The sequence below is a fragment of the Tamandua tetradactyla genome, chromosome 4, assembly GCF_023851605.1.
Source record: "Tamandua tetradactyla isolate mTamTet1 chromosome 4, mTamTet1.pri, whole genome shotgun sequence".
In the NCBI taxonomy this organism is placed as follows: Eukaryota; Metazoa; Chordata; class Mammalia; order Pilosa; family Myrmecophagidae; genus Tamandua; species Tamandua tetradactyla.
Genome location: NC_135330.1, coordinates 59201713 through 59217067, shown reverse-complemented (window position 1 = coordinate 59217067; position 15355 = coordinate 59201713). Strand labels below are relative to the sequence as shown.

The following is a 15355-nucleotide window of genomic DNA, read 5'->3' as shown; positions in this document are numbered from 1 at the left end:
CGGCACAGAGGTGTGGCCTTCACGCTGACCAGCCCAGACCCACCTCCACCCCTCCCAGCGCTTTCCTGCCCCATCCACTGCGTGTCTCCTCCGAAGTCTCCCTGCCTCTTCCCGCTGAGGCCGCCAGATCCCAGCTCTCTGCGTCTCTGTCTCCCCCCACACAGGCCAGGGACCAGCCTGGGCCTGCCAAGCCAGAGCGAAAGTAACCAGCCCAGGCCGGCCCAGGACCTGAGGGGGGTGGACGGACTCTTGAGCAGCTACACAGGATCCTAGAGCTTCTCCAGAGAGAAAATGAGGCAGGGGGTAGGGGAGGGATGAAAGACACGTGGACTGTACAAGACTCAGGAGTCCTGGGCCCGGCCGCTGGCCCTGCCCCAAGATGCCCTCCCTTTGGGATTTTATGGGCAGCCTTTGCCACCAGGGGACGGCCAGGGGGCAAGGACTCATGGGAACTCCGGGCAGACCTGTCCCACCTGAGGGACTTGTGACGCTGCAGACAGGAGCTACGGTGGCCACCCTGGGGTTAGGGAATGACCAGAGGAGGAAGGAAGGAGAGGCCCGAGGTGTGTGCCCAGAGCTGGGGCCAAGGGACTGAGGGCGCCGCGAATGGAACAAGACACGTGCCCCCCCCACCCCCCCTGCCACAGCCCCTCTGAGCCTGGTCTGCAGGCACGGGGCACTCTCTCCGGCCCCTTGGAGAAGACGCTGTCTGTCCCAGTTGCTGAAAGAGGGCAGACCTGGAGGTCCCTGGGGTGACTTCCTTCCCCTCCACAGGAGAACTTGCCCAGCCCTCTCCTGAAGGCCAGCTGGAGAGAGCAGGGCAGTGCGGTGGGGGGAAGTCTGGTGAGAGAGGAGACTCGGCGGCCCTCGTTTAGTCAGACTGCCCCGCCGAGGCCCCCCCAGCTCCTCAGAGCTCCCCGCGGGCCCAGCACTTCACGGGCCTGTCACTGACCCTGGAGACATGTGACCCCATGAGAGAGGCCCTACTGTCCCCTCCCTAGGGAGGAGGAACCTGTTAAGAAGGCTCAGGAGCCCGTCCAAAGTCACACAGCTAACAGGCCAGGCTCACACTCACACCGCCGCCTCCCAGACTTTCAGCCTTTATGACACGTCCAAGGTGGAACCGAGTCCCAGCTCAGGAAGGTGAATCGGCGACTTGAGAACTGGAGACGGAGAGCAGCCTGGGGGCAGTGCCTGGGGGTGGCAGGTTCTGCCACGGAAGGAAGTCACCCCCGGGGGCCTTCTGGCCTACCTCTTCCCAGCGGCCCAGGCCGGCAAGGCCCTCTCCAGGGAGGCCAGAGAGAGTGCCCAGGGCCCAGGCCGGGCGGGGGAGGGCTGCTGGGGGGCTGAGGCATGTCTCGGCCCATCTGAGTGACCCCCACCCCCCTCCCCGCCCCTCGGCCTCTGGCCACACACCATCCTGGCTGTCCGGGCATATCTAAGCAGCAGGGTGAGCAGGCAAGGGGCCAGAAGGAGTGACCTTTTCCTCCAGAAACACCTAAGGGAACTGGGAGAACCTCCCCCTCTTGTCTAATCCTTTCCCTTATCACCACCAACCGCTGTCCTCATCTACCTGCTCCAGCCAGGAACTCACCCTCAGCCCCTGCTGGGCCCAGCCTGTGAGGGGTGGGGGTGGCACTCACGGCGCACAGGGCTCAGACCGTGGAAACCTGGGGACACTCAGCTTCTGCCCGCCTCCCCCACCCCACCCCGTGGCATCCTAGCTTCCCATCCTTGAGAGCCATCAGCAGCTGGATCCAGAAAGGGGGGCCCTCTTTCCAATCCCCTCCTACCCCTACGCCCCTTTTATCCCAGCACCCACCCTCCATTATCTCTGGAAATACCCACCAGTTTGGGCCGGGGAGGGTCGAGGCAGAGGCCAGTTTCAGGTCACTGGTATACCCAGGGTTCCCAGGCTCCCTCTTCCTACCCCCCACCCTGGGCACCCTCTCCTCCTCAGGGAAACCCACCCACTCTCCAGAGCAGCAGGGATTGCAGGGATCAAGGGACCAGGACCAGCTGGCGACACAGGGGCTCAGAAAAGAGCCCTCCCCGGCTTCCCCTGCCAAGGGCCAGGGTGCGGGTGGGTGGCCTCCAGAGCCCAAAGGGTCATTTTTGTCCCTCATGTCATCCCTCCTCCCCTGCAGGCCACTGGAAGGCCAGCCCCCCCACCGCCCCCTCCTGCGTGCCCACCCCTGTGCCTATTGTACCTTATTTCTTTTTTGCTGTCACCGTTTGAAGGCTGAATCAGAGAAGTGGGAGGAACAGGGAGGGGACGGGATTGTGCGTGTTGGGGGCCAGGAAGGGAAGGGTGCTTGGGATGTTACAAGGTAAAAGGAGACCTGCAGCCAGCATGGAGTGGCCGGGCTGCTGGCCAGCAAGGGCCCTGCCGAGGCGGGGTGGAGGGCTGGGGGCAGTGGAGCCTCAGGCTTGGGGGCCACTCCCCAGGCCTGAGACACCCAAGGCACCCCAGCAGCGAAGAGGACATGAGGGCCGGGTCAGAGACTGTTCACTTTCTGTAAGTCTGCTGAGTAGCTGGGGGCAGGGGGCTGGGCCGAGACCCAGGGGAGGCTGGGGGCCCTGGGGAAGCCCGTCAGGGCTCCCTGCTAGCTGTTTCTGCTATCTGCTTCCCGGCTGCCTGCCCGATCCCCAGGCAGCTGAGAGCTGGGTTGTGGCTCGGGCCTGGAGATGACCTTTCATGGCCTAAGCCTGGCCTTCCCCTCCTGCTGTGGAGCAAAGGCTTCTGCCTCCCCTCTCCTCCACCCTCCCCAAGCCTGTGCCCACATCTGCTCTGGGCAGACCCAGCCTGCTCGTGACCATGAATTCCCAAGACCTGAAGGGGCAAGGGCTTCCAGAGAGGGGACTCTGCGGCCGAGCAGTAAAACAGAAGTAAGTCTTCAGCCAAGGTCTCCACTAAGCAGGAGCCACCAGGGGTTCTTTGTGGGACAACTTATTGCTGGGGGTCAGCTGAGCAAAGCAAGCAGGCGGAGGCGGCACCTGACAGACACCCAGAGGAGAAACTGCAGGAGTGGGGAGGGTTTGGAAGCTGGGGAAACCAGGTGGTATGGGCGAGGGTCCAGTCTCTTGCCCATTCCTGGGAATCAGGGCCGTGGGCCCTTGCAGAGGTGCTGGGAAGCTGCCAGCCTGCACCCAGCAGGGCACAGGCAGGAGGCACCCGACCCCTGGTGGCAGCGGCGGCAGGTGCAGGAGGGCAGCATGCAGCTGGGGTGTGCGTGGGTGGCAGTGAGGAGGGGCAGAGGGAGGAAGCTGGCTTCCTGAAGCCTTTTCAGTCCTCAAAGACAGACGGACAGACAGACAGACAGCTGGCAATAGGCTACCTGCGGGGCACGGCTACTTCAGTAAGTACCTGAGTGGGGGGAGTGGAGTCCCGTGGCCCTGGGTGGATGAACCCGGGGAGAACAGGAGGGCATCTCCCAGGAGAGTCCACAAGAGAGCACGTTGGGTGCTACCGTGGCTGGCTGAGGAATGGGTGCTGACATATCTGACGCGAGCAAGGCCAGGAGGGCAGGGAAGCTGCAGGGAGATGCAAGGGGAGCAGAGGCTAAAGAGCCCCTTCTGCTGCGGAAGAGCCTGTCTCGGCCACCTGCATCTGCCCGAGCCCGCCCTGCCCGCTCAGCCCTGCGCTGGCGGAGCTCCTCCAACACCTCTGACGCCACCTCGAGAACTGTGACCCTGGTTCTGGATGGTGGGGACTGTCCCCCGACAGATTTGGCCCAGCCACCTCCATTCCCCCTCTCATGTCCCCAGCTGTCGCCTCACCATGCGCTGTCGCTCAAGGGCTTGGTGAGGCCATTTCCTGTGACGGTTACAGAGGCAGGAGCTGGGGGGGATGGGCGGGAGGAGGGAGGAAGCTCCCCCAGCCTCCCTCCCAGGACAGGGACCCCAGAAGCCAGAAATGAACCTGGGAGTGGACCTGCGGGCAATCAGAACAGGGTGCTGCTGGGGACCAGCAGCCTGGCTTTCCTGCGTAGGTCCCCAGGTGGCCTCAGCACCACAGAGGTCTCATGTGGGGGAAGGCCCTAGTCTTGGAGGAGCTTTCTGGGAGCTTTCTCCCCTCCTATATAGAACACACATTCCGTATTTCCTCTCTTGACTTCTCTTACTTGGGCCCCCAGCTTAGAGCCCCTTGTACTTTGGGCTCCAGCAGCCCCTTCTCCCCTCTCTCCCTCCCCTGGATTCTTTCCTGTGGTCATTCACAGTCTCTACCTTTGTCTGGCCCTTACTCTATTCCCAGACTTCCAACCGCCCTGGGTCCTACTGCAGAGACCCCACCCCGCCCATGGTGAAAATGAGCCACTTCCTGGGGAACAGAAGACACCCCCGGTAAATACAGAGGTGTCGCAGAGCAGAGGCCAGCCTGGGCTTGGGAGCCTCTCTCTGGACAATCAGGCAGAGGCCAGCAGCTGAAGGGCCATGTCTTTCAGGTGACCCCCATGGCTGAGTGAGCCTCCCCTGGGCCCGGCTCCCCAGCCCGGCATTGTCCAGGCCCGTGGGAGGGTGGCACACCAGAGCACAGCTGTCCACAGCATCTTTGGGGGGAGCCATGACCCAGCCTCCGCCCACCAAAGCACCCGCCAAGAAACATGTGCGGCTGCAGGAGAGGTGAGATCCTTCCTGGGAGAGAAGGTCTCCCGAGCCCTGAGCCCTGCTCTGCCCTCCCTTCCCTCCATCTGCCCCTCCAGCTGTGCCAGCTGAGCCCAGAGGGCACTCGGTTGTTGGCTCCAATCTGGAAAGGAAATCACGTGTGCTCATTTGCATGCTGTTAGCATGTCTGGGCACAGAGTTTCATGTCACCCCTGCTCCTGCTCCCCAAACCCCAGGTTGGGTTGAGCAGCCCATTTGGCAAGACCAGGAATTGGTGCCGGGTGCGGGCCTTAGAAGCCAAGCTGGGAGTGGGAAGAGGTGGGCAGCTACAGAGGGCAGTTGGGTTCCACATTGCACTGTCCCAGGAGCGGCTAATGAGGGGATGAGGGCAGGCTGCAGCATTCCAAGCCCTTGAAGGCACTGGGCCTCTGGGTCAAGGAAAAAACACCCGGTAAAAATAATAACAGGAAGGAGAGCAAGTATGATTGTGTGCTCACGAGGCATGGGCTGCCTGTGCCTGCAGGCGGGGCTCCAACGTTGCTCTGATACTGGATGTGCAGTCCCTGGGAGCCGTGGAGCCCATCTGCTCAGTGAACACACCCCGGGAGGTCACCCTACACTTTCTGCGCACTGCAGGACACCCCCTCACCCGCTGGGTCCTACAGCACCAGCCACCCAGCCCCAAGCAACTGGAAGAGGAATTCCTGGTAAGAATTTGGGGTCCCCTGTGAGTCTCCCTGGCACCCCAGGCTTGGCGGGGGGAAGCTGCCCCCATGCTTCTCTTGTGCCTGCAGCCCCAGCCAGACCTACACACATATGCCAGGAAGGAACAGGAAGGGTCCCAACTCAAGTAGAAAAGAATAGAAGGGGGGAAAGGAAGGCTGGGAAGGGGTATTGGCTGTTCACTTGTTTCCTCCTCATGCCAGAAGATCCCTCCGAACTTTGTCAACCCTGAGGAGCTGGATATCCCTGGCCATGCCTCCAAGGACCGGTATAAGACCATCTTGCCAAGTAAGGACTAGCGGTGGGGATCAAGGGAAGTGGGTGCTGTCCCCGGGGCTGGAGAATTCAAAGGCAAGATGTGTGACCTCAACCAGGAGAGCCACCTTTCTTGGGACATCTCCTTTTGGCAGGGAAACAACACTGGTTGGGGAAGAAGGAGTCATAATCATAATGACAGTAATAATACAGGAATGAAGATCTGCAGAAGCCTGCTCTGGGCCAGGCACTGCTCTAAGTCCTTTATAGAATCTCAGTCCTCATGGTAACCCCATGGACTTGGTACTATGGTATTATTATTCCCCAATTCACAAATAAGCTGACTGAGGCACAGAGAAGTTGTATAACTTGCCCAAGTTCACACAGCTAGTTGCACCAGGCCTTCTTCCTCCTTCTCCCTTCACGTGGGAAAAGCCGAGCAAAGGCCTGCGGTAGAAGAGGCCCCTTCAGGACAGTTCCAGAGAGAGGACTTCGAGAAACTCAGATCAGAGGCACGGCAGTGACCGGCAAGAGAATAGTGACAAGGGTGGGGATGGAAGACACCAGGCTGCAAGGGGCTGACCCTGCAGGCACCTCCTATCTGTCTGGGACAGGCATGGCCTCTGACTACAAGCCCATGGAGACTCTCCCTACTCTGCACCCCACCCCCTCACCCCCAGAACTGCTATTTCTGGCCAACCCACCTTCAACCAGTCTCCAGGCCCTTGCTTAGCCCAGACACACAGCTCCTGCTAATCCTCCCAGTCCCGGCCCCGCAGCAGGCCCTCTCACTGCGTGGGCAGGTCAAGGGGCCATCAGTGCTCATCAAAGTGGGGCAGGAAGCAGCCCTTGCTCTTGGCCTAATTCAAACCACCTGAGAGGGGAGAGTTTCCTCTGCCTGAGATTTCCCTGTCCCCGCGGGCACCCTCTGTCCAGAGCCAGGCTGACTCAGGGAGCATGAGAATCTCCTCTCCTTTACTCACAAGCTAGCATCATCATCCCTGCTTGGATTGGATGGGAAAACACCCTCCAGCCTGCAGGGAGGAGCCTAAGCACACCCAGTGGGAGAAGGGCTGAGGGAAACGGGATTCTAGTCCCATTTTACCACTGTGATCTTGGGCCGGCCATTTAACTCATCTGAATCCTATTTTCACAATCAGAAAAACAATTTTTCTTCCACACCTCTTTTTCTATTCCTCTTGCTACAATCCTACTTCACACCCTTATGATCTCAAGGCTAGGACACAACGACAACCTTCCATTTGGTCTCTTGTGCTCCACTCCCTTTCCTCTCTAGTCCATCCTATGCAGCACTGCCCAATTAACCCTGGCACATTATTGCTTTGATCATATCACTCTATTGCTCAAAAGCATTCTGTGGCTCTTTATTGTCTACAAATAAAATAATTCAGTGGGTATCGGGCAGCTGCGAGACGCGAGGCCCTGTGGCAGCCCTGGAACTGTCCTCTCTTTCTGACCCTGTAGGAGACTGTGGACTTTCAATTTTTGGCATCTGACCTCTGCTGATCTTTCCTTCCTAGATCCCCAGAGCCGCGTCTGTCTCGGCCGGGCCCAGAGCGAAGAGGGTGGGGGCTACATCAACGCCAACTACATCCGAGTGAGTGGTCTGACCGCCGCCACCGTGGGGGTTCCGGGGGTCTCTGCGTGAAGACCTCTCAGAGCTGAGGCCGGGCGGCTCGGCTGTCTGGATTTCCCTCCCTGCAGGCTGGAGGGTGCTTTCCAATCCAATCCAAGCAGGGATGAAGATTGGATTCCTAGCCCTGCTGGGAACACAGAAGAAGCCACCACTAAGTGCCCTGTCACCCCATCCCTGCCGTAGCCAAACCTCTAAACCTGGCAGGAAGCTGATGCTGCTGAACCCAACTCCTGGCTTCTTGAGGGCTAACGGCTTCTGAGGTCTGCATGGGAGGAGCCGGCACACATGGGGAGCGCACAGCTGTCTCCCTTTCCTCTCTGTCTCTGGCCTTAACTGCCCCTCAAGCAGCCCCTCCTTTGTGGAGATGGTTTGATTGGTCTCAAGTCGTGGGAACCCCGAGGCAAGGCAGGCCGTTCACCCCACTTCCCAGCTCTAGCAGCTGAAGTAGATGTCAAAGCTGCGCCCTCTGGTGGTTCCAAGTGGGTAGCACCGCGGTCAGGAGCACCGAGAGAGGTGAAAAGCTGTGAGCCGGGCACCGTAGGGAAATGTGGGCTCCCAGCGGAACCCAAATGCAGAGTGTCTGGATTTCACCATCAGTTCCAGAAGCAGGAAGCTGAACATCTGAAGGGGAGAGAGAAGGCCTACACGTTGCTACTAAATACATAAAAGTAGTATGTCAGAGTGAAACATTCAACAAATATTATTGAACATTGTTTTCCTGCTGGTATTTTGTGTGAGCAGAAAGCAGCAGGGGAGGAAAGGAACAAACACTTACAGAGCACTGGCTCTAAACCAGACTCTGAATGCACTTTTTTTTGTTTGTTTAATCTACAATACCTGCCTGTGAGGTAGATGTCATTATGCCCAATTGACAGAGAAGAAAACTGAGGTTTGAAGAGCCTGGGTAACTGGTTTATAGTTGCACATGCAGAAAGCAGAACAGGGGTGTGAACCCAGGTGTTCCTCACTCCAGAGCCCATATCCTTTATATCATGCGGTTGCTTGGTGTGTGCATTTGTGCGTGTGTGTTGTGTGCGTCTTCACGGTTTTTAGCCTGACCCTAGAACCCGCAGAGTCTGGGATTTCCCCAGAGCGCCACTCTCACTCTCGCCCCCTTCTCATGTGCTTCCCCTCCCCAGGGCTACAACGGGCAGGAGAAGGTGTACATCGCCACCCAGGGCCCCATGCCCAACACAGTGTCGGACTTCTGGGAGATGGTATGGCAGGAGGACGTGTCCCTCATTGTCATGCTCACTCAGCTCCGAGAAGGCAAAGAGGTAGGAGGCAGAGTCACAGCACTCGGTGAACCCGGACAGGGCTACGCCCGCGCCTACCACCCACATACACCCCTACCCAGGGCAGCTCGGGACGGGGCTCACCCGGGAGCTGAGAGTGCCTACAGCCAGCCCCAGCCCGCACCTCTCACACCTACCCCCGGAGGCTGCCTGCCAGGTTGTGGGAGGCCGTGGGCACTTCATCTGCAGGTGTTACATTCGAGGGAGCCAGGCAGTGCCCCACGCTTCCTGGGGGGTGGGAAGTGGGAAGGGGACGCCATGCCTTTCTATTGTCCTGACCCCCTTCTCCAACTGACTCCAGCTGCCTTCCTCCTAGAAATGTGTCCACTACTGGCCTCCAGAAGAGGAAATCTATGGACCCTTCCGGATCCGCATCCGGGACATGAAAGAGTGCCCAGAATACACTGTGCGGCAGCTCAGCATCCAGGTACCACCCTGGGGACCACCCCGACTTCTGCAGGGAAGTCCCACCACCAGCAGCATCTCCGGGACTCAGGCCCCATCTTCAGTGGAAGCCAAATGGCTTACTCATCAAAACTTTCCTGAACCCACATCTTAAATATATATTCTTGAGGTACAGAAGAAAGAAAAACTTGGGTACTGTCCTCAGGGAGCTTCAAGTTTAATAAGGCAGAGCCGACAAACCAAATAGGAACCAACAGGAAGTACCACCCCCTATGCTGAATGGTCCGGGTGAGAGGCGGTGAGGATTTAGAAATTATGCCGAAGGTATGACAGGAGGTTAAAAATGATGTAGAATAGCATGTGTAAAGGTACTTTTAAAATGTCTTTTATTACAGTTCATATACTTTTCAAGACATTTATTTATCAACTCATGATCCTCAAAGCATCCTGGGAAGTGAAACAATAAGATATCACTGTCCCCATTTTCTAGGCAAAGAGAAGGAAGTTAAGGGACCAGCATAGAGCCAGAATTTGAACTTGGGTCTCTCCCCTCTCCCCAGACAATGCTCCCCGATGGCATTCTGGAGGAGGGAGTAGCAGAGCACAATGAACAGGAAAAGAGCTCACCTTGCCTGCTCCCAGGAGATGCCCCCCCATGGGTGACCCCAGCTCTTGCCCTCTTCTGGCACCAGAGAAGAAGGCAGCAGTGTCCCCCACCCTGACTGCTTCTCACTCCTTGTCCCTTATGCCAGTACCAGGAGAAGTGCCGGTCAGTGAAACACGTCCTATTCTCGGCCTGGCCTGACCACCAGACCCCAGAATCTGCTGGGCCCCTGCTGCGCCTGGTGGCTGAGGTTGAAGAGAGCCCAGAGACGGGTGCCAATGCTGGGCCCATCGTAGTCCACTGCAGGTATGGGGCCCTCCCTCCTCAGCGACCCTGGGTGACCCCTGCCCTTCCCCTCCCTTCCCAATTGGTCTCCCCTGGGAAGGGGTCTAAGCAGGACAGGGCCAGGCAGTCCCAGTTCGTACTGTGGCGGGAGCCTATAGGTCACTCAGCAAGCTCATGCTGCGCCCAGACATATGGGCTGGACTCTCAAGCACAACCCAGAGAGAGGCTGGATGATCAGAGAGGTCCCAGTCTGCTAGGGGAAGAGATAAACATGAAGTGGTTAGAGAACTTATTGATTCATTTAGCAAATATTAGCCAAAAACTACTGCTTGTCAGGCACAGTGTTAGGTGTTAGGGAGACAGCTGTGAACAAAACAGTTTTGTTTCTGCCCTGACAAGTCTACGGTCTGGTGAGAAAGACATTAAATTAAACTATTAAATACAGTACAGTGTGATGAGCGCTATGACGCTGGTAATCCAGGCAGCACAGAGTCAGGGGCCCTCACCCAGACTTTGGCCAGAGGTTCTCCAGGAGAAAGGATGTTTAATCTAAGCTAAGATCCAAAGGGTGAACCAGCCGGGTGAAGAGGGGGCAGGGGAAGTGCTCCAGGAAGGCGATGCTCTGGGCAGGCATCCCTCCAGACAGACAGGGCAGCACAGGCAAAGGCCCAGAGAAGAAAGAGAACAAAAAAATGTCCATTGCTGGAAGTGGGGTTAGATAGGTCACCTGGGAGAACATGATGCAAAATGAGTCTAGGAAATAAGTGAAGGCCAGATTGAGGGGCCTTAAAGGACTGGTTAACGAACTTGGCTGTCATTTGAGAAGAATACTAAGGCTACAGAGCTGATTGGGCCAATGCAGAGACAAGACTCAAAGCGAGGAGATGATTCTGGAGTGCATATCCTGAATAAAACAACAGAGAGGCAAACGCTTCAGAGGGGCTCATGAACCCACCCCCAAGTGGTACCTGGCCATCCCTGGCCATAGTTTGGAGGCCATTAGTGGCTTCCATCAAGGGCTCACACTGGAAAAGCTTCTAAGGCAGGGGAGGCCCGGGGGGGGACGTGGGGGTTGAAATAAAGAAAGGCCAAGATAGAGCTGAACAGACAGGGAGGGACAGTGAGAAAGAACAGAGATAGGAAGCAGCAGGGGCTGAGCACAGCAGCTGTGGACGGTGACTGCGAGCTGGGAGGAAGTCACGATTAGATAAGGAGGCCCGAGATGGTCAGCAAACCCACCAGCGGGAAACTGTCAGTTGGAAACCAGTGTGGGCTGCTAAGCAAAGACAGCTCGCCAAAATTCCCACCGGAACGGGAGGGTGACCTGTAATGGGCTGAGAGGGAAGCTACTAAGAAGTGTCAACTCCTCTAGTGCCAGCTATAACTTGCCTCCAGCAGGGCCCCCAAGGGAGCCAGAAATCTGCAAGAAATGGCTGCCTGCCTCTAGTGTCAAGCCCCGACCCCCAAAACAGAGCATCCTCAGGTCCCACTGCTTTCTCCATGCCTTGGGGCCTGGCCTCCACATTTCCTGACCTCCTGTGACCACCCCGTCCCCTCCCTGACTACGTCCAGTGCAGGGATTGGCCGGACTGGCTGCTTCATCGCCACTCGAATAGGCTGTCAACAGCTGAAGGCCCGAGGGGAAGTGGACATTCTGGGTATCGTGTGCCAACTGCGGCTGGACAGGTGGGTCACGGGTGGATGTAAACAGGACTGACAACAGTAACAAGTGGAATGGGTGCCTCTCGGTACCTGCCACTTACAGACGCGTCACCACAAGCTACCTCCTACCAGAAAAGAAAGGACCCCTTTGGCCAAAAAGCTATTTATTTTTCAACTGATATCCAGGAAAGAATAATTTCCATCAGGAATTTTAGCTCGGGGCCTAGGATTAAATAGGCTACTCTATGGCATTGCCCTGAGCCTTCAAATTCTTTTTTCTTTCTAAGTTTCTTACTTAGGAGGAAGTGAGGGAATAAAGGTTCAGTTGGTTGTCGTTCTTAGGCAGCCACAAGAAATGGACAGGCGATCCCTGAGTTTAGAAGCAAAGGACCAGGGTTCAAATTCTGACTTGTATCTTTCTGAGCTGTCACTAGGCTTCTCTAGGTCCCCAGTTCTTTATCTAGAGAGAGGTAAAGATCCCTTTCCCAGAAACCAGTTGTAAGGTATGCGTTAAATTATGTGAAAGTGTTTTTTAAAAATGGGAACTACTATACAAATATACAGAATCACTATTTTTACTTTTAAGAGAATTGGAAAGAGGAAGATTTGCGGCTCTAGAATATTCCTGGCCCAGCCCGAGGAGTCAGCGGCCTAGTGCTGTCCCAGGGACGGGTGTGTCAGGGGGGCTTAGTCTCAGCATGGGGGCTTCTCCTCCTCCTTGGCACCTGGCCACTGACCTCAGCCCGACAAAGAGGAAGAGGGGCTTCCCTCGTCGGGGGAGGCCAAGGGGCAGCAAGAAGGAGAAGGAGAGAGGACAAATAACTGTAAAGGAGTTGACATTTTCCATGAGGAAGTCAGGACTTTTAAACACAGAACCCAACAGGACGACAAGGATGTCTGACCTGGGCAGCCGGCGATCCCCGGCCCCCTCACCACATCTGTGTGTCTGTCCTTGCAGGGGGGGCATGATCCAGACCACAGAGCAGTACCAGTTCCTGCACCGCACCCTGGCTCTCTACGCGGCCCAGCTGCCTGAGGAGCCTGGCCCCTGAGCCCTGCCGCCTTCCACCAGCCCAGGTGCCAACCTCCCCTCAGGTCGGGGACGGCGGGGCTGGGGAAAGTGGGCCACGAGATCCGGAGGCCCTCCGTCGGGTGTGGGTTGGGGGATGGGTGCCTCCTTAGTGACCTCTTGTGTCACAAGAAGCTGCACAGGCAAGGAGGAGGGACCATCTCTGGGTCTCCACCACTGGCCATGCCTCTGTCTCCTCTAGTGCCCCCGAAGGGAATATGGGGGGAACTCCCTTATCTCTCCGAACTTAAATATAGGCACTGGCACTTAGGACAGACCAACTGTCCCGGACTTCTCTACAATGCTCTTTGGGCACTTCAGATTCTTCCTCTGCGACATGGACACCAAGTGTCTTGCTGCCATAACGGGAAAGCAATAAAAAAAAGTTCCTAGCAGCTATTCCAGCTATATCCCCTCCTGGGGCTGGCTAGAGGGTGATTCCAAGATTGTGGTCCACTCAGGCCTACCCAAGCACAGGACAAATGCAAGAGCCGGGGAAGTCTGGTCTTGACCTCAGTCAAGTTCTCAACTTCTTAATAGGGACTCCCTGCTCCCCACCACACATCTATGAGGGCTGGATAGCCCCCAAAGAGAACACTGACTCAGATTACTCCTGCTTCTACACATGTGTCCTGAGAGCAGGCTATAAGAGTAAGCAGGCCAGGCAACTGAAATTTCTGGAAGAGGGAAAGTGTACAGACCACTCAGAGGCCCAAAGGATTGCTCTTGCCTCCATAATTGCGAGGTACTCACCCAGCTACTCCCTAGGGGTACTGCAGCATCCTCTGTTTTGCTTCTATGACCTCAGAAGACACCCTGGGTACCCAGGAGAGAAGAGGTGTCAAAGAACTCAGCCCAATTTTAGACCAGCCAGGACCAGACCTCACCGGAGAGCTTGGTCACTTCCATAAACAACTGGCATCCCATCCAGCCCACTCCAGAGAACTCAATCCCCCCATTCACCTCAGCATCAACACGGCTTCCCGAGTACCCCAGATCCATCTCAGGGTAGAACCTGACACTCCAGGAAGTCATCCAAAACTTTTTGCCCTTCTTGACTCCAAGGTGGGCTGCCTCTGGGGATGGAGGTAAGGTGCCATTTCTCTTGGCACTCAGCCCCAGTATTTGACTTTGCTGATACCAGTTCTCTGTGGAAACCCCTAAGGAGCTAGATTCCGGAGAACAGCTGGGCCTCTTCATTCGTGACATCTTTTCTGAAGAACATACAGTGTTTAACCTGAGGTTAATTTTCTTACCGCTTCTGCTTGGCCTTATTGAAGAACTTCTCCTTCCTCACAGCTCCGGGAAGGGGGTAGCCTGCACCCCCCCTTGCCTAGCCCCTGTGAGAGGCACTGTGTATGCCCGTGAAGCTGGGTGGAGGGCTCTCAAGTGCCTGACCCTGCCAGGAGGGAAGCAGCTGCATAGCCCCACAGCCTCCCCTCCCTGGGGCTGTCGCCCCAACCCCATCCCGGAATGTAGAGGGCACAAGCTCTGGAAGAGTAAGTGGGGAAATAAAGACTTCTGGGATGTCTGCTTCATTCCTTCTTTCCATCCTCCTCTCAGGCCTCTGGAGCTTCTTTATAGCAGTAGGGAGTAAGAATCCACAGACCAGAACTAGACTAGAGATCTTTATCCCCGGGATACGTACTTTCCCAGCACTTTCAGCGACACATAAAACAAACTGGAGTCGATTTAGGAAGTGAGAAAGAGGTGTACTCGGGAGTTGGAGAGGGAATTAATTCTAAAGAGTAGAGGCTATGGGCAGTTCATGCCTAATGGGTACAGAGTTTCTATGTGGGGGTGATATCAAAGTTTTGGCAGTGGATGGTGGTGATGGTGGCGCAACATTGTGAATGTAATTAAACCACTGAATTGTATACTTGAAAGTGGTTAAGATGGGAAATTTTATATTGTGTATGTTACCACAATAAAGAAAATTTTTTTAATGAGTAGAGACTAGAAAGTTGGTTCTTAGGAAACTAGAAATTAATGCTGATCCAAGACTTTGTGATTCCTTAATTTTGGCAACAGTCTGATCATGTGGGTTCATCTAACTCTTGCTTAGGGTTGACAGATGTGGTCAACACGAGTATTTACTCACTTTTGACTAAAACAATAGATGACATGTAAATAAATGTATTTGGATACCAAGACCAAGGACCCCTGGGGGCCACCCTGCGTTAGCCCTGGGCCTGCTGAGCACACCCTCGGGTCCTGCCAGGCTGGGGACTGGGGCTGCCAGGCCTCCTGAAGAAAACCTTGGTTTTTACCAAAACACAGGCCAACATTTTCTTTTCCCACTTATCTTCCTCCCAGGAAATCCCTTGGCAGTATTTGTTCCAGTACCATGGTGATACTAGCAAAAAAAAATAGCATCAACTTCAAACATCTCTTTCATATTGGGCCAGACACATCCTAAACAAGTGGGGTCTGGGTAAACTACCGTTAGCAAAACAAGATGGGGTATTAAAAGACCCAAATCCCCTCCTTACTCTCCTCTGGGAACATTTTGGGAGGATGGGACTCAGTTCCCGGGGATGCTCAGAGGCAAGGGATCCAGGAACAAAAAGCCTCCATTTGCTTCCCTATCATAGAAACCTCATTTTTGTGTCCTGGAAAGTGGGCCACAAACCCTTCTTCAATCTGGAAATGCCCCTGCCTCACCGGGACCTCACCCACCTCGAGCTACCACCCGTTTAGGAAGGAAAGGGCTGGGAGTCGGGGCGCGGCAGCCCGGGAAGGGGGATAACATAAAACTGGACCTCTTTCTAAAGTGCCTTTTTATGGCAGCTGCG

At 56.0% G+C, this 15355-nt stretch overlaps 1 protein-coding gene across 4 annotated transcripts; it reads left to right on the top strand.

The window, feature by feature from the left end:
- The first annotated feature begins 3244 nt into the window (after positions 1–3244).
- On the top strand, positions 3245–14524 carry PTPN7 (protein tyrosine phosphatase non-receptor type 7). Of its 4 annotated transcripts, none has more exons than XM_077157400.1 (11): positions 3245–3359; positions 4256–4344; positions 4446–4623; positions 5129–5312; positions 5532–5616; positions 7125–7201; positions 8380–8517; positions 8852–8962; positions 9693–9850; positions 11402–11515; positions 12450–14524. In XM_077157400.1, the coding sequence occupies exons 3-11, from the start codon at positions 4565–4567 to the stop codon at positions 12541–12543; spliced, it is 1020 nt and encodes a 339-aa protein (XP_077013515.1). In that variant the 5' UTR covers positions 3245–3359; positions 4256–4344; positions 4446–4564; the 3' UTR covers positions 12544–14524. The 4 variants fall into 4 exon arrangements, with proteins under 4 accessions (XP_077013515.1, XP_077013516.1, XP_077013517.1 ...); XM_077157401.1 differs by lacking the exon at positions 4256–4344 and having other exon boundaries at positions 3260–3359; positions 12450–12568; positions 12818–14524; XM_077157402.1 differs by lacking the exon at positions 4256–4344 and having other exon boundaries at positions 3260–3359; positions 5535–5616.
- Positions 14525–15355: the final 831 nt, after the last annotated feature.

Coding starts and splice junctions, on each gene's coding strand:
- PTPN7 (XM_077157400.1), top strand. CDS start 4,565: ATGACCCAGCCTCCGCCCACCAAAGCACCCGCCAAGAAACATGTGCGG. Junction 8,963..9,692: donor TGCGGCAGCTCAGCATCCAG/GTACCACCCTGG, acceptor CCCTTATGCCAG/TACCAGGAGAAGTGCCGGTC. Junction 11,516..12,449: donor TGCCAACTGCGGCTGGACAG/GTGGGTCACGGG, acceptor CTGTCCTTGCAG/GGGGGGCATGATCCAGACCA.